This window comes from Bemisia tabaci, chromosome 1 (assembly GCF_918797505.1).
Source record: "Bemisia tabaci chromosome 1, PGI_BMITA_v3".
Taxonomy (NCBI): Eukaryota; Metazoa; Arthropoda; class Insecta; order Hemiptera; family Aleyrodidae; genus Bemisia; species Bemisia tabaci.
The window spans coordinates 70,324,916-70,346,978 of NC_092793.1; the positions used below are offsets into that span (position 1 = coordinate 70,324,916).

Genomic DNA, 22,063 nt, shown 5'->3' on the forward strand with positions numbered 1-22,063 from the left:
AACAATACGACATAGTTATTGTCTATCAGGCTTGACCAAATGAAACAAGAAATTCCAGTGTATAGCAACCTCCGTAAGTGAGATTTTACATATCGACGGTGAAATTACCAAACCACGTATCTCGGTTTCCGACGTCACAGCAGAGGCGTACGAAGGTAGGGGGCAGGGGTGGTCTGGCCCTCCCCAGAATTGGAAGTAGTATCATCTACCACCCCCCGCCCCCAGAAATTCTGGATGGTGCAAAAACACCTTCTTCGATGCACATAGCTTTTACTTAAAATCCCACGCTCGAATAGTTAGTTTTTTCTTCTCTGTTCATTATTCAGTTAAATTGCTCTACATAGTCTGGATGCAATCGGTTTTTCCAAATTCATACCACTATTTCATTTGATCTCGAAAATGCTGTAAAGTCACCTAAAAAAAAAACTATTATAGTCACATATCAAATTGTCGAATTGTCGAGGAGCACTCTATTTACAATAAAAAATGAAATAGGGAGAAGGGGAAAATATTCTCATTTCCGCAGCTTTAACAGGAGCGCAATGGAGAGGAGGGGTCCAGGTTTTGAACTTGGCGCTACACACTTTTTCAGTGCCGACCTCTAGCGGAGTTACGCTGAACTAGTAATCTCTGCGGGTCGTGCAAAGCTTGCTTGTTGTCAATCGGGATCAGTTTTGTTTAGTACGTGGTGAAGTGTTCTGTGATAATGCTTGTGTTTCTCTGATAACAACTTTGCAAGATGAGCAATCGCAGCAGTACCAAGAATCTGAAATTTAAATTGATAACTACCCATCATTTCAAGGTATTGACAAATTTCTGTCCTCATACTGTCTCGTAAGCACCAACATTTTTAGAGCATGGTTTTGTTTACCCTGAACTTCGAGGTTATAATTCGTTGTGTTTTGAAGAATTCTCATTAGAATTTCTTCTCGGAATAGTTGATTTGCTTACCACGAAACACAATTGTCATCATTTCTTCTTTATTATTATTCAAATCTCATCTCTGAAGGATGGACAGAGATCCATTATTACATAATGCCACTTGTACGTGATCGTCAGGTGGTTCTTGATTTTACAGAACGGGAGGTTGTTATAATCTCTTCTGCGCGTGGTTGAAAGCATTGGCCACCAGGTAACATTTTCTCCTCTGTAATTTCATGAATCATCATTCAGATACTAAAAAGGAGGCTTATCGCAGCCATTAATTAATAAATAATACCATCTATAAAACTTAAGTGGGTAAGTATGTACTTACTTGCAAATACGATTAAAATTCAGATTCTGAGGTTCACAGTAATTATAATGAGAAATGTTTGCAGGTTTCAACTACGAATGTACCCACTGCTTACAGACCAGAGGGTTCGACAAAGTCTTCCAATTTAGTTGCCCGCAAGCAAACTTAATTTTTGTACCGGAGCCATATCATTCATTTGTGAGTGAAATAAGCCTTTAGCTGTTCTAAGTCTAAAAAGTTTCTGTCAGGCATGAATGCAACAATTTTGGTAAATTTGTTTTAGGGTTGCTATCTTAAGTTGAGCACAAAATTTCAAAAGGGAAGATGTCCCAGGTGGAATGTAAGGCGGAAAAAAGGGTGAATAAAAATAAAAATTAAACTAAAAGGACCTCTATTAAAATTAGTATATAATTGGAGACTTTTTTATTATAATAATCAGCTTGTTTCCAGATTACTCTGTCTAATTTCTTTCAACCACATACAACACTTTGATTGACAATTAGAGAAATTTTGCAGAAAGGAATCACCTTACATTTTACAGAAGTAATAAGTAAATTAATACTTAGGTACATAATTTAATAATTAATATTAAGTAAGTATGAGGAAAGAAGGGGATGACAAAAAATTAGAATCTCAGATTAAAAATCTTTAATTCAATAGAATGCAGTTAGTAGATGTAGGTAAAGAAGAAGGAAGCAGTTTTGTTTTTTATATAATTTCAACTTTTTGCATTACTTACTCTGTCGCATAATTTTATATATTTTGAAAAAATAGACATGATTTTCAGGGTTCTCTGAAAAGATCTCAGAGAAATGCTTCGTGCCAATTATTATGATCGAAAAATAAGCATAGGAGACTTTTTTTTTTTTTTTTTTTTTTTAAATCTTTTAAGCCCTAAAACTGTTAGTCAATCAAGGAAAACTAAGAAATTTATGACATTTTTGCTGATGTCGGTATTCTGACTAGAGGCAGAAGATGATGTTCGTCTTGTTTGCAAAATAAAGCAAAAAAAAAAAAAAAAAAGAATGGAGCAAGAATATTTGAAAAGGAAAAACTCTGAGTAGGTATAATGGATTTTTATTTTAACCAAACGAAGAAATTAAAATTGGCCATTCACTACGCAGCCGATTACTCAAATGAGTCAATTATAGGTGCTTAAATGAGGTCTCTTTTCTTAGGCACTGTTAGTATCAAGTAATTGCAACATGCTATTAATTCGCCCCAAAACTAACCTGAAGCTACATATTTTTAACATGTCTCTCCATTGCAACGAATCTGAGTTCCGCAGTTATTTTGTCTATTAGGTAGGTACTTTTTTTTTTAAAAGAAAAAATTGAAAATGAGTAAATTTCACTGTTTGACGTTTTCACAGTATATTGTGCACAGTATCAAAGAAATTCAGTATTTTTTTTTTTTTTGAGTACAGTGTAACTGGCGACCGGGAAAACGGGGAAAAGTCAAGGAACGCAACTCGGCCGGGGAAAAGTCAGGGAATTTCGTGAACGGTCAGGGAATTTTTTGTGGAGCCGGGTTTCACGTAAAAATCGGTCTGCGACGGGCCAGCTGATAGCATTGTTGTTGTGTCAACGTTTTGACCACATTTATTAAGTGCCCTGGCGTTACCACAAAAAAGGTTAGGGATTTCATCGAGAGGAGTCAGGGAAAAGTCGGGGAAAAGTCAGGGAATGATAAAATGAAATTTTGCTCGCCACCATGTGAATAATGCTCATCAGTTCTCCTTTTGAAGAGAGCGCAACAGGAAATCTGCAACGTCACAGATGGACATTCGACACACACATTTTCCAATGTCACCATCAATACTTATACCTCCCTAAGTATATTTGCCTCCACCCAACCTTTCTTCCCAGAGTAATTTTGTATTGAAGTACAGGTTGTTTTCATCATCGAGTAATTGACCCAACTCCTTACCTCCCACAGTCGAATAATTTGTCTCGATTAGGGAAAAAATGTATTTTTTATGAGCTCTGAAGTGCATTGAGATATCATCAAGCTAGGGCGCAACGGAGAATGAACTTATGAAGCGACTGATTCAGTTCCCATCTGATAAAAGAGCCTCTTGGGACCCAGACTCATTGAATTCAAACGAAAAGCCTGACGCGATTAAAAGATCAAATCAAGTGGAAAGCAATATAATATTATAATCTGGATTTTTTACTCATAATCAACTCTCATTCCACTTATTTGATATTGAAATGAGTCTACTAACCGCTCCTCTCTTTGTATTTTGATAACCAACCAATGTCTTCTCCGTCTTCAAATAACTATGCCTCACGAATTTTAGTGATTATCAAAGTCTTCAACCGATAAAATTCAACGATTATTTTTTTTTACAAATTTGTTTGCTTTCTCTATTAGGTGAATATTTTTACCGATGATTGATGGTCTTTGAGGTCAGACAACTGATAAACCGTCAAGTAATTAGACGCATTTCTGCTAAAAGGAACTATGTGAGAATGTAACAAATCAAAAGGAACTATGTGCAAAGGATTCGCGTTTATTTTAGCTCCTTTTAATTTGATTCATTTTTACTTAGTTCCTTTCAGCATAGAGACGTCCAATTAAACTGTCCCCGACGGCCCATTGACCCGACCGGTTGGGTGTGAAGTGGACCGCGTTAAGTAGAAAGGAACCAAGCCACATCAGCTATTGCCAAAAATTAGGCAATTTACTTTTTTACATGAAAACGGTTGTACGATTTTTTTGTGTGGAAATTTCAGTGAATTTTCTACGTAGTACTAAAGCAAATTTCCTAGAATTTTCAAAGGATGCTGCGCAAATGTTCTCTTGTAAAAAATTAAATTGCCCAGTTTTTGGCCTCAGCGTGTACAGGAGACTTGACAGTTAGAAGTTTTGTCCGCACCGGAAAGAAAAGTCGCTTGTTATCCAGAGTCCAGACTGTTAAAAACATTAACAAGAAAAAATGCTGCTCTTGATTCAGTCCGATTTTTCTTTGAATTGAAGAGCCGAGCCTCTTGATTGAGGCGGATTTCCTTTTGATTCAAGCAAAAAGTCCGATTGAATCGAGAGCATTTTTTTCCTGCAATTTTTTTGAGAGTCTGGATTCTGGATCCAAGCGACTTTTTTTCCAGTGCGTGTTTACGGTTACTTTGAGCCAGTTTTCTTTTGGTCAGGTCAGCCAACCCGATTTGATCGCTGAACACAATTTTTGGTTTAATCAACCGACACCGACACCTTAAGTTACATCCGGAGATCTGTCGCACGAACGAAGCTTTGAACTCATTGTCAGCTTGGGGTGTATTTCAGTGAACTCAGATAACCTCACGATTAATTATTGTTGAAGTTGAAAACAGGACTATTTGTTGTTGGAAACAGGACCATTTGTTCGTTGAAACTAATTGCACCCAGTTCCTCGAACTAGTTCGCGGGAAGTTCGTCCATGTAGACGAGGCCATTCCGGCATGAACTTTGCCGCTGACGCAAAATTTAATTTTAAAGTTAGTTCGTGCCGCGAGGTCTTTGAAGATGAGACCCAACGAATCGTCCTACAATAGTTATCGCTCGAATTGCGTCAGCTGAAAATGGGTTTACGGTTACAGAGGCCGAGACTGGCGATAAGATGGTAATTGCTTCGGCTTAATACTTATTTGCCTGGAGATTATCAATTTCCCGCCCAAGTTCCTGTTTTCGCTTTCTTTGTACAACCATTTTTTCAGTTTTAACACCGGCTCCCGATTTTACTCTCCACGCCAAAACGTGCGAATCGTGTGGCGTCCTCACGCGATTTCCCGCGTGCAGGCTGTAGATTACAGAAACATCTTTTATTGACCGTACATTTATATTCAACACCTTAAGTTCGTCAGTTGGGCGTTTTAGATTCCTCCTCAGTTAATGATCGTCCGTCACAAAGATTTTGCCGGTCGAGGGAATATTCCATGACTTTTTTACTCGCATTGAAAAGTCCGGATCCAGTGATTAAGAAAGAGAAATTACACCAAGGATTAGCGAATAATCCGAGAAACTCCACGATCAAGCGAGAAAAATCACAAAAAAACTCTCAGAAACAAATTAGGTAACTTCAAAGAAATGTGCCCGCTAAACTCAAAGGTTATATTAATATCGCGTCTATAACACAGGACAGGAAAGGAAAAAAGGGGAAAAAACCCTTGCTAAAAGTAATTGAAAACAATCTCACACATTCATTTATAGGCACTAAGAGTGAAAGTAACATTGTTGGAAGATAATTATACGCAGTTATGCTGAAAGGAACTACGTTAAACGCAAACCTATATCTACATGGTTCCTTTTAGCATAAATATTTATTCTAAATATAGGTGGATGGATGAGAGTGTCCTGTAGAAACGAGGGTTAGTCTGATTGTCCAATGTGCTTTTAACCCTATTCAAACAAAACCGTATAGGCGCCGACTTGCTAAAAGCTCCCAGTCTCAATGTAGTCGTTAAGTGCTTGTAATGTATCGTATACACATTATTCATTTATCTGTAATCAACTAAAGACACTCAGTGAGATTTTTCCCCCTCTTAAAATGTTTGGAGATTTCCATTTGCCCTAGAAGATCAAAGAGGTTATCAAGTTTCGTTCATTGCCCAGCCCACAGCCACGCACACACCCACTTGTAGATGCAGGTTTTCCGAGCGCACGAACACATCATCATCATTAAAACCCATTAAGAACAAATTGATTCCCAGGAAAATGCATTTGGCGCGCTTAAAATGTGATAGCAAAGATATCGGGCGAAAATATACAAATGGATTCGATCTAAATTATCTGAAAATGTCAAGGAATGGGAGTGGACAGTCAGGTGCGCTTGCAGGAGGCGTTTGTTGAATTACATTTCACCGCCAAAAAAATAAACTTAAGCCGAGGACCGCTTGGCGATCGTTGAACTCCTTCACCTTGCACGGAGAGAAACGGACTACATTTGGACCGCGTTAAACAGAAAGGAACCAAGCCACATCAGCTATTGTCAAATTTAATCGGGCAATTTTATTTTTTACATGAAAACGGTTGTGCAGATTTTTGTGCAAATTTCAGTGAATTTTCTCCATAATACAAAGCAAATTCCTTAAAATTTTCAAAGAAATCTGCATAGACGTTCTCTCGTAAAAAATTGTAATTTCCCTGTTAAATTTGGCAATAGCTGATGTGGCTTGGTTCTTTTCTGTTAAACTCGGTCCATTTGGCACGGATGACCGAACCATCGTGACGTGCCCAGCACAAAACGACGAATTCGTACTGAATTTTAATCAGAGAAAGGCGGTTCTTACTCAGGGAGCCTGGTATAGCCCTGGCGAAAGCGAGAGGCTCGCGTGTCTTTCTGTCGGGCAAATCGATTCTTACTGGAAGAGGACAAAAGTGCAAGTAGCTGGAACAAAAAAAAATTTGGCTATCATTGAGTGCTTGTGACAGCTGAATAGTTGCAAATGACCTCTGCCGCGAGTCGCTTTTGTTTCCTAACATGGTCCGCTCGCAATTCCATCAACAATTAAACCATTCCCGAGCTTCCTTGGCTCTTTGCTTGCCCAATTGTTTTTGGAACAAGAACGTTACTCAGGGCGAGAAGCTTCATGTCTCGTTGCGTCGCACAGTGGATCGAGTCAATCAGAGAAGTCGGACATGAAATGGGCCTGTTGCATGCAAGAGATAGAGCCGTGCGAATAGACTTTTTAGAGGTTAAATGACACGAAAATTACGATGGTCACCTAAAAAAAGGCTGAAATACACTCCTTACTGCGCAATTTGCGTTGTTAGGTACGCGCTTTTTCAAATTTCCCGCGGCTGGGGGCAGTTTTCTAACGGAAACAATTAACGGCAACTCGCAGCTATTTCCGGTCAACTTAAAACTGACAACATAACCTAAAAATCGGAGCTCGTGATATCGTGAAATGAAATGTAGAAGGATTGCGTTGGATATTTAAAAGTTGATCGATTTGGTTACCGCATAAAGCGTATATGGACCACTATAAGAGATCACGTTGGGTTTGTAAACAAACTGAAGGAAAAAATAACAACAACAACAACGACTCGGTATCTTCCGGAAATCACCGAGCCCGCCGTTTCCGGTGATTACAAAACTGCCCTCAGACGCGGGAAATTTGAAAAAGCGCGTTCCCAACAACGCAAATTGCGCAGTAAGGAGTGTATTTCCGACTTTTTTAATGTGACCATCGTAATTTTCGTGTCATTTAACCTCTGAAAAGTCTATTCGCGCGGCTGTATCTCTTGCATGCAACAGGCCCATTGTTGACTGTAACTACAACATTTGATGTTTATTTCATCACATTTCAAATTTTAAGGGGTGTAGTTAGTAGAAAATTCTAAGAGGAAACCAATGGAGCCACGTTTAAAACTTTCAAGTTTTGTATTTACGGAGTTATAAGCGTTTAAAGTCTCCAAATTTTGTCCGACCTCTCCTCTTGACTCGATCCACTGTGCGTCGCGTCGGTGACCTCTCCTGGTTAATTACGTTTATTGACATCCAACAGAGATCAAATCACGCTGATTTCGCAACCCCCAATCGATATTGCGATGTGATATATTATGCGATGAGCAATTCTGCAAGTGTCTTGCCCCGCTGTATCCCAAAAATTCGCACCGACAAACTGAAAGTTTGATTAATCGGCGAAGGACTTCATAAAATACGATCTGCGATGGAGACGCCTTCATTTCTCCGTGATACTCCACACTTTGCCAAGCAGAGTGCCGGGTGCAACACTAGCTACGGCCACTCAGGACTTACATCATGACTTATACTCATTCACATTTAACAACTTATCAACCTTAACTCTGATTAACGTCAGAAAACCTGAATGATTTCATACTTTCTTTAACGTGTTGCTTTTGACACAACGTATTACTTTTTAAATGCTAAAACTGATACAGCAGTCAGAGATTTTTTTAGAATTTCCGTTGCGTCTATGTTTTTTGACGTTAATTGGAGGGGAATATTACAATGCAGTGCTTCAAGTCATATCTGACCTTGTGAGCCATTGGTTTTTGAGGTTAAGCTTATTTGAAAAGATGCCTTCAAACGTATTGGATTTGCACGGTCTAATTGTCTCTGGTCTAATACCATTTCAGTAAGCGCATAAAAGCGTGCCGCGAAAAGAGAGACATAATTTACCGCAGATTCACTCGATTTGTGGGTGCCAGGGACACAATTCGCCCGTGAAATTTGTGAAGTTAAATGAGTAAACCGCGGTTCCATCATGTGAGAGAGTAACAATGTGTCGCAGCCTCTTGACTTGACTGTCAACAGCTTTTCTCGTGTGCTGGAAAACCACAGCTGGTGACTGATGAATCATGTGTTGAGCACTTGCTGCACGGTGAACGCAATAACGAATTGAAGTGCTGTTACTCGTAAGACTTCCCTCCTCTATTAGCATTTTACGAAGTACGCACTTGTGTGTGTTGTCAGTGTATGACTGCTCAACTTCCAAGAATGTTTCTCCGATGAATTCGGAAATAAAAGTTTGAAAAGTTTGTATTGCAGTGAAGTGGGAATCTGGATAGTTTTTGTGTCACTTCATCTTCGAGAGCTTCGCGGAAAAGATTCATAGTCAGTTATTATTGCCTCTCGATCAAAACCGGACAAGCAATTTCGTACACTCCTGAGATTCATCCTCACAAGTGACTGATTTTCTCGTCATAGTACCTGTTTTTGTTACGCAAGTGTTCCGCTTGAAAAATGTTGTTGGTCACGTCAGCACAACGTATGCGTAATTTTAAGTGAGAAAATCGCAGTGAAGATCATAAAATTGATCGCATCTAGCAAATAGGAACCACCGTGATTACATTGTGTTCAAAATCCTGCAACCACTTCTTCTCTTTTAAAAATACTCATCGTATGTACAGCATTGAAATTTACACACTTATTTCCCTTTAAAATTAACAAATTTTTGGAGGGAAGCAAAAACTATTGCTATTCTGGGAAATTTTTTCAAGAATTATGAAGCAGTAACATTTTCACAGCACTGTAATCGCGCTGGTTGCTGTTTGCTAAATGCAATCCAAACGTTGTGGCTTCCAGTCCGGTGGCAATAGAGAATTTGCCCGCAAATTTTTTGTTGCTTCATCTGATAATGCTGAAAGAGCTAGCTTTCTCAGTATTTTTTATAATTTTTTTCTGACTTGGGAAATAGGTAGCATGAAAATAGATTTAAATGTGAGATTAAAAAGTGAGAAAATGCACCGCCTAATGACGTCATCTGGCGGTATCTCCCATTTAAACACATTTATTTCAGCAGATTCGGTTATTTTGTCTTATCTCCTCCAGTAATTGCCAATATGAACCAAGGGTATCCCCGTGTTCAGTTCACTCAGTAGTTTCCACACATGAAAACACCAAATTCAAGTTGAAACACGAAATTCATCAAGTTTCAGACACCTGCAAATTCCTCATCGATGTGAATTAGGATAGTGGTGCAAGGTTAATCCGTATTTACTTCAGCGCACTTGCAATCTTGCAGGTGCGGGGCTATTTTCATAACGCGGGAGTATGATTTTGCAATAGCATGGCTCACCCAATAAACTATGCAACTTGCGATTTTTTATCCAAGTAAAGTTATTTTGCACTAACATCGGAAACATACTTGCCTATTTTCTCCATCCAGTTCTGCTTTGCTGTCTTGTTCTCTTTCTGAACCAAATAAATCACAAAATCGTCAAGGAATATTTAAATCCCTTTGCAATAACCTCGGGTCAAAAGGGTGGACGAGTTCTCTTTATCATTTTTTTTTTCCAGATGACAATTACATGCCATTAATCAATAAGGAAACATCAAAGAAAAATGGAAATTCTGAAATATTGAATGAATCATTACATACAGGTTGAAGATTTATTAAGCGACAGCTTTTATTTTATAATTTTCGGTTTTTCGGAGGAACTACACCGGGCCTTACTAAAAAAGTCAAATTTTGTAATGTGGAACTGGAATCGGAGCCCAGGCATTTTATTTTGAAAATTGTACGTTTTAAAAGCAGTTCCACCCGCTTGAAATTTCAAATGAAATTTTCATAATTCTTATTTTTCATGCAATTTTCCATCCCACTCCATGCACGTCATAAAAATGTCCCTCAACGCTCCTCTTGCAACACCGGGTACCTATTTCAATCGAAAGGACATACTCGTAGTGACTAGTCATTAGCCAGAATTTGCTAGTCTCTCGGAACGATACCGCTCTGGCACCAAGGTACTTTTCCCACTTTCAGATTCGCCAGTTCGTTAAAATTTTATAGGTGCTTGAAATTCTCAGACGAGCTTATCACATCGTTCAAGTTGCCACTATCGCATGGTAACAATTTTTAAGGACACTCAGAGAATTAGCCCCCTCTAGCTGATGCAAGAGTCTAGTAGAACTTCATTTTCGCCCGTGATCAACTTCAACGCGGAAAGAACGAAAAAACCCCGCAATCATCACTTCTGATTATTCCCCAGCAACTAAAAGAGAGAATCGCGCTTGTCATCTGCAATTCGCCTATACCACTCGCCAATAAATGCATCGCGATACCCGTTTCCTCGATGTCTGTCATTGACGAAAATAACCGGGCCGAATCGGCGGTTACGTCTTGGCTCATCAAGAATCGCGGATCAACCTAGGGTTTACGTTGAAGTTATGCTGTTCTTGCTCGACGAGGCAGCGCACCTGTGACCTCCAATCTTAACCTCAACGCGATGAGTTTGAACCCTCGGGTTAGATGGATAATGAGACTCGTGTTGGCCGATACTTGATTCGCTATAAACACCGCATATCTTTCTTTATTTTTCTTTCAAGAATATTGTCGCTCCATTAGTGACTGACCGTAGTCATCATTATATTTTCGCACGTAGGGTTCATATTGAAATGCCTTGCCTCTTCGCCAGCAGAGTATGTATATCCACGTGTTCGACAACCTTGGTTACGTAAAACCGGATCTAATAAATTCGCGCCTTTTCTCGGTGTGGGTAGTCCCCAAAAATCTTGGGTCAATGAAAAGTTTTTTTCAACTCAAATTCCGACACGGAGGGTTAAATTATCAAAGGGAAATTTTTGAAAAGTGTTTTCAAGCAATTTTAGGAAACAGCTTGAGCATTCTCAGTTCCGGTAAACCGTCTTCAAGTTTTAATTATTTTTATTTAGTTTGGTTCAATGGATAAAAAAACGAATACTTTAAAAATCCTTCGGTAACCCAATTCTTAAAAACTCTCTTAGAAAGTAACAAATAAAAATAAATGTAAATACATTTCAAAAAAAATTTCATCAAACTTTTCAGAGGTGCCCTCTGATGAAGAAATGCGTTTAAAACTTCTAATGTATTTTAATGGCTCTTAAAAATTTTCAAAATGTTTTAAAATAATTCCTACATACATATAAGTCGCTTTACAGCACTCCCTCGCGCTCTACGACTCCTAACCTCCACTGCTCTCTTTCAAACCACAAATCATGGGGGATTGAGCACCTTAACATTTCCGCTTCAATCCCTTCCCTCCAACCTTTACCAAAACAACTAATTTGGTATGGTCATGTCCAGAGAATGGCAGGAGACAGGTTGCCGAAGAAGGTCCTTGACTGGGTTCCTCCAGGGAGAAGACGCAGAGGGCGCCCAATGAAAGGTAAAATAATTCCTAAATGACCGTAAATCAGATTAAAAACTAATTAATCTCCTTGTTATTTATCTCCCTTAACGTTTCGAAGTCGTTTTTTAATTATTTTAGTTTCCCCCCGTTTCTTTTCGAGCAACATCTGTGAAATTTTGTTTTGTTTTCAGAGATAACTTAAAAATATTTTTCAAGCGTAAGTGTGATGTTAGGGTTAGTTGGAATGGTGCAAGAATCTTGGCGTCGAGCGACGCGACGTGACTACAACGCGACCGCGGCGCGGCCGGGAGCGGGAGGCTGAACCTCGTTTCCGCGTCTTGATGCGATCTCGATGTGCGTCTCATGCCTGAAACCTGGAGGCCGCCAATCCTCGCGGTTCCGACGTTTACTTCCAGGTGCCCACACGCAAAAATCTGCCCTTTGAACTGGACTTCCCTCAAGGCTAGCGTCGAGATATGACCAGGTCATAGACGCTATTAGTAGCGACGTCATCATAGGGATTCTCCATTATATCGAATTGGATCCAAACAATAACATTGGCATAACCTCTTTCAATGCTACCAATGCGAAAAAATCGATAAATATCGCTTTTCTGTGACGTTGCACTAATAGCGTCTGTAGACTCATCTGGTGACTACGCCATTCTATATTCGTTGTCGTTATATGCTTCCGATGGAAACCGACACAATTATAACGGCCATAACCTCGTTGTGTATTCACACCGGTGGAATGCGTCTAAGTGTTTCTTACCATCGAAATTTCTCATTTTCAATGCGTGATTAATTGAGTTATGGTAAATTTCAGTACAAACAACACGAGCTCCCACGTGGTCGAATAGTGGTGTCGTCGTGAAATGGCACGCTCACTTGGGACACACACAAATAAGAAAATTTTACCATACGGGAAGAAGCTATTCGACGCTATGTCAGTTTGCCTTCAATTTTTAGTGTAGGCAACACACGCTCCTGCGTTTTCGAATAGTGGTAGCATTGCCCATATAACGGTCAGACTCTCTATCAAGTTATTCTAACTTATGAGTGACTTCACGATAACAGAAATAGTCGTGTCGCCAGTGATGAAGAGTGTGAAGCTAGTTGCACCTCTCAACACGCACAGATGTCTCAACTTTTTTTTGCAACAATTGGTATTTTTTTTTTTTTGGTTCCAATCCCAAAAACCTTGAGTTATTTCAACAAACGGTGTACCGAACATTGTCGTTGAAGGAGTCCGCTTGTTTTAATGAGACAATTTTGCGGGGGAGAAAAACTATTAAAGACAAGAAGAGAAAAATTTAAAGAAAAGTACGATTCGTGTTCGTGTATGAGGAAAAGCTGTTTAAGAGCCCACAAAATTTTTTAACTGCAATTATTCGTGGCAATATTCTCTAATTTCACTGCCTCTTTCCCTGCTATCTACCTCTCCTTATATCTTATTTCTCTTGCCTAATACTTAACCAAGCAATACCATAGCTTTCTGAAACCCTGGACAACATTTTACCGGGAAAGTTCACAGCCCTAATGACTTGGTGACGTGTAGTGACGTCGACACTGGAAGCTCGGAAAGTCGGCCCGGTTAGTTTTGGAGGTCCGAAATGTTTTGTGTTGGCCCAGGGCCTTTCCCTCTATCATCTGGTTTACTTGGTTTCTCTTTGCAATTCATTTCTTGCGGCGGTTTCCGGTCGGGTCTGCACTTATTCGCAAGTGATACTTCTTCGGGTGGAACTGCTCTCCGGCTGTGAGCTCCTTTTGCCTCTCGATCTGGTATGCCACTCACATCACTCGAGGTGAAATCCAAACATTGTCGTTCAAGTTGCCGCGTCTCCCAATATCTCGCTGAGTTCCTTCTAAGCACCGGAGGCTTGATCAGGGTGTCTACAAGTCCGGAATTTCCAGAAAGTCCGGAAATAGCACTGATTTTTCTAGGGCGGTCCAGAAGTACTGAAAAAGTGCGGAAATTCCGCAAGAAGGTCCGGGATTTTTTCTTTTTTTGTCATTTTTGTAGCAATTTAAGCGAGAAATTCAAATTTTTGAAATTTATCGAATTTTGTCAATTGGTGGTATTTACTGAAAAAGTATTGAATTTTTCTGTTAAGAAGATACGGAATTTTTTGGGATTGTACTGAAAAAGTACTGTAAAAGTACTGATTTTTGGCCAGCTTGTTTTAGCAGACACCCTGTTGATTGATGAACGCATTCTCTCTTGAACTGGAAAGAACGTATTTAATCAAAACTAGCCTACTTACATCAGACGTCTAATTTTCTCTAATGTTTCATTTTTATGAAAATCAGTTGTAATATTCGTTTATTTTAAAGTGGCGCCTTAGCCTAGCAACCATGGCCTTGGAGAATTTGCACGCAGCTGTATTGCTTCATTGAAGAGTGCTTAGAGCTGATTTCGCAGTATTTCTAAAAGTTTTCTCTGAAATTGGAAGTAGTATAAAATTATATTTAAATGTGAGAAAAGGCACCACCTAGTGACATCATCTGGCGGCATTTCCAATTTTAACATACGTATTTTATCGAGTTAAGTAATTTTTTTGGTATCTCCTCCTATAATTGTTCAATTTATAAACCAAAGGTATCCTCGCGGTCAGTTCTCTCAGTATTTTCCATTGAATCACGAAATTCATCAAATTTCAAACCCCGTAAATTCTCTAATAGGTAACTAAACACTCGTTTCAATTTGAACCCCTAGCATTTAAATGCATTTATAATTATGTATCAAAAAAGTAATAAAAAAGAGCCAATTACAAGTCTTGGAAGGAGACTTTGATGATAAACAGTTAATTCTTACATGCCATGAAGGAGTTAAACGGAAGTGAACTCCTTGAACCAGCTGTCCAAAAATGGTCCTACGTTTAGTAAATTTACCTTGTTGCTTGCATTTATTGATGACGCAATCTGGCAACGTGGACAAAGGATCGCCATGCGAAAGCTCTAACTTAAAGTTGCCGATCCGAATCGCTGACCCAATGCTCTGCTTTTTTGCCGCCCTGGTCCGTGTTGCCAAACGGAGAGTTCTCGATTTCACCGCTATGTATTTTGAATAGTTTTTCTTCGGCAGTAACTCTCTCCTGCGAATAAGGTGGTGAGTTTGTTGTTTAAAGATTCGAATGATGGTAAATTATCTTCAGATCGCTCAATGTTAAGAGTGTAAATAAAAAAATTGCGATTGAAAAAATCCATCTGTAGAAATCTTTTAAAAGCAAAGTCCAGGCGTGTCTCCTGGTTTGAATTTGTTATCTTGTACCGTTACAACGTACTTTAGTTATAGCCGCTTTTCTCCCTGTCGGGAAATCAGATGGATTTTGACCAGAATTGACTTAATTGCATCACTCAGCCTAATTTCTTCTCGTATTTTGGCTTAAACAACATAACGTCTTAAACTTTTCTGCAGATTCTCTCTGAATAAAGAAGAATATATATTCCTAAAATTTGAAGATTTTTTGTTTCTTGTAAAAAAATTTTAAACGAGCCCCTTCTAGCCCCTTCTTCAACAGGGGCCCCAAATTCCTCTTTTCAGCGGGGTCTACCTCCCGGAAAACTGAAAGCCAGTCCGTCCTGTCCTTTACGTTTTGAACTTAGGATGGGTACGTAAATTAATTACGGAAGGTTCATGCCGAGCTGCGGTCACTCAGAATCTCCAAGAGGGTGAATTCTCGCTTTTATCCTAATTTTTTTAGCTTGGAAGTAATCTGTGGTGGTAACAATCTTAATCGTAATGAGTTGATAGTACCAGAAGCAAGCTTTTTTCAAATCATCGATGATAGTTTTTCCGTATGCGCATACCTACCGCTGCCAAAAGTTATGTTAATGTATGCAGGTATTGCGTAAGAATCGGAATGAATCAAGGATCTGAATGGACATTATAGCGAATGCACGTAAACATTTCATTTTGATGCGAACGGAGTAAAACAATAGGTGTGAACGAGTCGACTGCTCGATAATTATTACTCAAAACGGCGCAATTATTGTCCTCATCGTATAATACGCACGGTCGACTTAGACGCACTTTAACCACATCACTTCCTTGGCTAGTTACATTTAGAAGCGTGCAAAGATGCCCCATTTTAGGTTAAAGTGTCTGTTTTTCTTTTAATTGTTGCGGGAAGGTTATGCAATCAGAATGATTTGGATGCATTTTACAAGAGAACATTGATAGCTATGTCCACTTGAGGTTTATAGTCAAGCTCAAAGAAAAAAGAACAAGTTTGTAATGCATAAGAATTTTTCCTCTGAATTATTAGTGTGTGACAAAAATCCGTCGGGTTGATTCTATATTGAAATGTCGTTATCAAGTTCCTTTCAAAGTTAACACTTCCTTATTAGATATCTTACGTTTCTCTCTCCGTCCGAAATTGAGAATTATAATACCATATATACTTGAAAGCTCGATGCTACGATAGAAGTGTTATCCATAGGTGCGGAAGGACAGCTTTTTAAAACGAATTCTTCTTATGTTGTTTTCGCCTTTTCTTTTTCTGGCAATCAGTTAGATTTCAGACCCTAATCCAGATGTTTGTTGCCGTGCTGAGGAAGAACGCCGTATGTGCCGTTCATAGAGTACATAGAGTCGTAATGTAATGGACCACTAGACAAGGTACGAATTTAAGCAATCTGATACATGTTTCTTAACCAGAATTTCACGTAAAACACGATTCGCACAACGAAAATTATTGAAACCAACTCCTAACGGAGATATTAACGTTTTTATTTCACATTGGTTACGAGGAATTTGAACTGCCCGCTCACAAGAAACTCAAAGCTCTACGTGAGTCAAATCGCGCACTATAATGGTTTCAGCAAGCTTCTCAATTGAGCCATGTTCATTTCCTACCATGTGTTGTTTAAACTATAAGCAATTTACTATAGCTGAGCCAAAGCGTCAAGATTGAGGTTGCCAGACTTTTACATCGCAGAGACTGTCATGATAATGTTTAGTGCGCGATGTGAATCACGTATAGCATTGAGTTTTTATGAGCGGGTGGTTTGAATTCACGCATCATGAATCATTAAATATCTTCGTAAGGAGTTAATTGCAGTATTTTTTGTTGTGCGCATCGTGTTCTACGTGAAATTTTTGTTAAGAAACATGTATCAGAATCCTGAAATTCTTCCCTTGTCTAGTGGTCCATTGGGAGAGCTGGCGCCACTTTTAAACATTTTCCATGTCCCGAATTCCGAGACACCTGTGTGACGCCGGGTCACTTTTTCGATACATAATCTATTGTTTGCGATACACGGGTACCCGGTCATCCGATGACAACAACAACAACAACAACAACAACAACAACAACAACAACAACAACAACAACAACAACAACAACAACAAAGGAGATAGGAATTACCACGTATTCCACACCGCCATTTTGGATCGAAAATGTATCGAAAAAGCGACCCGAACTCGGCGCACACCGGGCTCGGAATTCGTCGAGCAGAACATGGCGCCAGCTCTCCCTTTTACATTACGACTCTATGTACTCAATGGTGCCGTTCCATGTTGGCCGATACCGTTTGATGAGACACCAAGTTGGAAAACTCGCGGGGAATTTTCTTCAAATTTTTTGAGACTTTTATTTGCAACTTGAACCAACAATAAGTAGAGTATCCGAAAGTTTTAAGGAAAAATCTTCTCAATTTTCCTCAAAATGAATATTTTATCGGAGAAAATTTGGAAACATTCAAATATTCGCTTGACGTTTTTCCCTAGCACGGATAGCAAGGAGTGAATAGAGATATCTGCCCCCGGTGAAAATTTGCCACTCCTTATGAGCAGATTTCCAAAAGAAGACGAAAAAAAAAAATATATATATTTTTTCCCCTTTCATAAAAATATTTTGGTAAGTTACTTTTGGTAGAAGAAGTACTACACTGATAGAAATCGGAGTCGCAATCTAGCATCGAAAATGGTCCGTACTGAGTGAAACGCGTCTGCGGAAAAATAATTAAGAAACGTGCAAGTGAGTTAACAATTTAACTTTAAATTTACGACTATGTACTGCTAAGCTTATTTTTCTTTAATTTAGTGTATTATTTTTCTATGTTCCAGAGAGAAAGAGTGATGCAAGCAGCAGGAAAGCTACATACAGAAATGAAGTCAATGCACTAAGTTCCACTTCCATTGCCAGAATGGAGCCCTTGCGTGCCTAAACGTGCCTTCTTTCACCCAAGGAATCGAAAGTCCGCAACTTCCGCGTGGCTGTGCCAAATTTTTATTTTTTAAACGGAGAGTATTTATTTAGCAATTTAAGATGATAGGCCCGCTTCTAAAGCAACTGGCCTTAGCCGCAATAATTTTTATAGGTAAGCCTAGTTTTTTTTAGCATTTCCTTTAACGAAATGTAAAATTTCCCCCATTAAACTTGACATGTGACCAGGTATGCAAAACGATTATCATGGGAAGGGTGGACACGGAAACAAACATAACCTTCGTAAACTTCAAAATTCATTCACTGGCGCCACTGCTGTGAGAAAAAAATATGAGGATGCACTCGGAAAAAAATCCCGACAGTCATTGTGCTAGTGCCCGTTGCTGATAATTTGTCCTTCTTTGCTGTATATGTAGAGTTCCCTGTTCCCCTTATACAGCGAAAAAGGACAAGTCATTTGGAACGGGTTCTAAAAGGGCTTTCAAAGTCGAACGAAGGCTTCAAAATTTAATATAAATCTTACAAATGTATTTAAAGTTCTAAAAAAGATCTTTAAAATTGGACTAAATGAAACTTTCACGTGCGTTTTTAACCAGCTGTTTTGTATCAGCTAACGCATTCGTCAACCAAAACACGATTATAAATCATGTATGTCCCCCACAACTCCCCCTTCTCCCAGGGCCCTTAGTTCCCTTTTGAACGGAGTGTAATTTCAGCAGCAGTATGTCAGCTCATGAAATTGACACAGTTGTGTTTGCAATTGTAATCTCTATCGCAAAAACACACACGCCCCCCCCCCCCCCCCTCCCAATCAGTTGAGCTTGTCAGTCAGGCATATTCACTCTCTTCCAATCGCCTACGAAGCGTCATCTCCAGGGCTATTTTGAAAATATTTTGACACGGAGTTCCGGAAGTGCCACGACAAAAAAAAAAAATAAAAAAATAAAAAAAAAAAAAAAAAATAAAAAAAAAATTAGGGTGGATCTTTGACAAGAAACTTTTCAAGGGAGTAAATTATTGAATAGTCCAATTGAAGTTCAAAAACAATCTAACTCAAATGGGGTAGAAATGACAAAAAACGAACTCTACTGATCGGAGTTAATAGGTTTCAATAATTTAAAAACGTTTTAAGTACATTTTTTCAATTATATTGGAGAAACTGAGTGGCAGAGGTATGTATCAAATTGTTCGCTTTTTTGGCTTGATGAATTGGTGATATAAGCCTTTGAAAACTTCAGAAATGGATTGTTTCCGAACTGATGAAAATATATGCTAATTTTAATTCTACGACAGGTCAACAATTTTTTTGTTGAAAATAGAAAACACTCCTAACCCGAAAAGCTATTTTTCTACAATGACTTTTAAAACGTTCATCGTTTAGTCGTTTTCGAACGGAAAGAATCTATGCAGATTCTAGGCAATTTTTCCCACCAACTGAAGTTTTCTAGCCCACTGTATCATTCAATGATTTCTCTAAAAAGTGAAATTCTATGAAACATTGATTTTTTTCTTTCTTGTAAGTCAGCTAGGTAGACGCATTCAAGCACATATTGCAATCTTTGAGGCAACACAATCTAACAAGTTTACTGATTTGTCAGCCTCTAGGTTCTTAGTAGTGAGTTTGCATCAGCAGTTTGATCAGAATTTAATTATAGATTATCATTCAGGAAAGAGAGAAAAAAAAACAGTTCTCTGATTAAGTATAATAATTGATGATTTCCACGCAACGGGAAACAAGTAAAAATCACAGTAGGTAATCTCAATGGGATGAAAATGAATGGTACGCTAAGAATATGCTGACCAATTTTATGTCTTGTGTTAAATTGTCTCCACAGTTTTCTTTTCAATGTCTTGCAATCAGCTCACTTGAGGAGAATCAAACCATGAAATAATCTATCCTCATTTTAACGGAACTTGCGTTTTTGAAGAGGTTTTTTGCTCTCTTAGTTTACCTTCCTACAGTTGTTTTATGTTGAGAGTTTTGTGGAGGGAACTCTCTTGTAGATGAAAGGAAACATCCCTAGCCCTAGCCTTTCTTTCAAATCATTTTTGAGAAACGTATTTTTTAATTGCCCCATTCATGGCTGTGTATTGTAATTCTCTTGCCTGGGGTAGCCTAATTGTCTAATTTGATAATTTTTTTTTGGTCCTCTGTGCTCTGCATTTTAACAAATGTACTTGAAGGTTTTTAAAATTAAGTAATAATATGTGAATGAGACGAGTGTCAGTGAAATATTATGGACTTGTGTATATCTTCTTCAGACGTTTTTATCAATCTTTGTCTTTCAGATCTGATTTTAGTGTGACTTGCAAAACTCTGAAAGGTACTTCATAAGTTCGCCATACGTTTTTTCGGGTTTATTTCAATGCTTAACCATAATTTTTTTTGTTTTGTCACAGGTCTTCCAAATAGGATGACGTCAGAACTATTATTCTCTACACATAAATTAAGTCTTCTAGTCAATGAAACAAATTCATTTTCTGTCAGTTTATCGTAAGTATTCATGGACTGTATATTACGGCTCTGTTTAATTTAGGGAGTAAAGATGCCAAGAATTTGAGTAATTTATGGTATTTTTCGGGGGGGGGGGGAGGAGGATTTGATTACTTCCAGCGGATTTCAGCCAACAAACCATGAACTTGTTGCCAGGCATCTATATTTTAGGATAAAAAAAAAACAAAACGAAAAAAGATGGTAAAAATTCGATGCTGATCTTTTACATGATTCAGAACGTTGTTCCATTCCCAATTTCCCTTTTGATAATTCTGTATTGTAGAATACGCCTAATTAGCGTTTATGCTAAATATGTCGACTGACTTTCAAAATGCAACAGGAGATCTACTATTACCACTTGCCTATTGGCACCAATTGCAAGCATCAAGAATGTGGCTCCTCTGTCTCACTCTAAAAATTTGCCAACTTTTCAGTTATGATATTCTCGATGACAAAGTTCTTGAGAAATAGTCAGAAACCATTTCATTATGAATTTACTCTTTAATGTTTTCAAAATATTAAGTTTATTCTGCCATCATTATTTTTGTATTATTTTTTCACTGTGATCAGAAGTGATCGAATACTGAATAAGTACTCTCTGTGTCAGAGCTTACTTTGCCAGCTTTCCAATATTTTAGCACGGCACGGATTAAAGCGATTATTCAAACCAAGGAAGTTGCGTTTGGTGTTTCAAGTATTTGATAGAAAACCATTTAAAAAAAAAAAAATGCCATTTTGTGAAGGTTAAAGCCATGGAAACATTGATGGCTGAAGAGCATAACCACGTATTTAACTTATTTGTAAAGTTGCAGACTTCCTGAACTTACTTTATTTTTTCTTTAAAACAGCAAAATCTTTAAAACTGCCTTGATTTTTCTTTTCGTTAGCAGAATATAATGTATAAATCCTAGCTATAAAACTGGCTTGTTTCTCTTCGAAAAAATAAAATAGGAGCGGGAATTTTGTTCTCCCAGTGATCAATTGGAGAGAACTTTTGCTATACTGCAATGGAGATGCATGGTTTTGTACTTTGGCCATCAATATATTCTCTGTGGATATCGTAGGAAATTATAAAAGTCAAAATTGATATAAAAGTGCGTCAAAATACTATTAAGGCTATTAGAAGAATATAAGCTTGCAACCTCAGGCAAAGTTCATGCCCTAGTATTTTAATTTGTGATCATCAAAAACTGACACACAGTCCTTAAATTTTTGTAACAATATTTTTTTCAAGAAAAAATTGCTGAATCTCTTCTTTATTTGTTTTCCAGGCAACCTGTAAAGGAGGTCATAACTGTGCAATTAGTAGTAAAGAATCCAACTAAAATTAAATTAAGTGAAACTAGTTTTAATATATTACCAAGTAATGATGGAGCCCACCAATTGGAAGTCACTGGTTTATCACCAGGGCTTACAACAATATCAGCCAATGTTTCTCGTGATGCTGTCAGGTAGTACCACCTCTGTCTATCTAAATGTTAAATATAGTACATGTTTTTAACAATCAATAGAGTTATTTGTAGTTTAATAAAGATTCTATTCTGATAGCAAATTCTGACACTTGTATGTAAGCATGTCGCACTATGTATAGATCGAGTCGAATCGCAACCAT

At 38.3% G+C, this 22,063-nt stretch overlaps 1 protein-coding gene across 8 annotated transcripts in view; it reads left to right on the plus strand.

The window, feature by feature from the left end:
- The first annotated feature begins 643 nt into the window (after window positions 1–643).
- Ctns (lysosomal cystine transporter cystinosin) overlaps window positions 644–22,063 on the plus strand; it is a 43,485-nt gene continuing 22,065 nt past the window's right edge. For 3 of the 8 annotated variants that reach the window (XR_002010151.2, XM_019060216.2, XM_019060221.2), the window contains exons 1-4: window positions 644–802; window positions 17,858–18,111; window positions 20,358–20,451; window positions 21,723–21,902. Coding sequence is in view for 7 of the 8 variants with exons in the window: in XM_019060216.2 (XP_018915761.2) it covers window positions 18,060–18,111; window positions 20,358–20,451; window positions 21,723–21,902 (326 nt within the window). In the remaining variant the exon portion in view is untranslated. Of the gene's footprint in view, window positions 803–8,571; window positions 8,594–8,654; window positions 8,793–8,839; window positions 8,864–8,937; window positions 8,963–16,085; window positions 16,230–17,857; window positions 18,112–20,357; window positions 20,452–21,722; window positions 21,903–22,063 lie in introns of those variants that run through there. The other 5 variants (XM_019060220.2, XM_019060217.2, XM_019060218.2 and 2 more) reach the window with 5 other exon arrangements.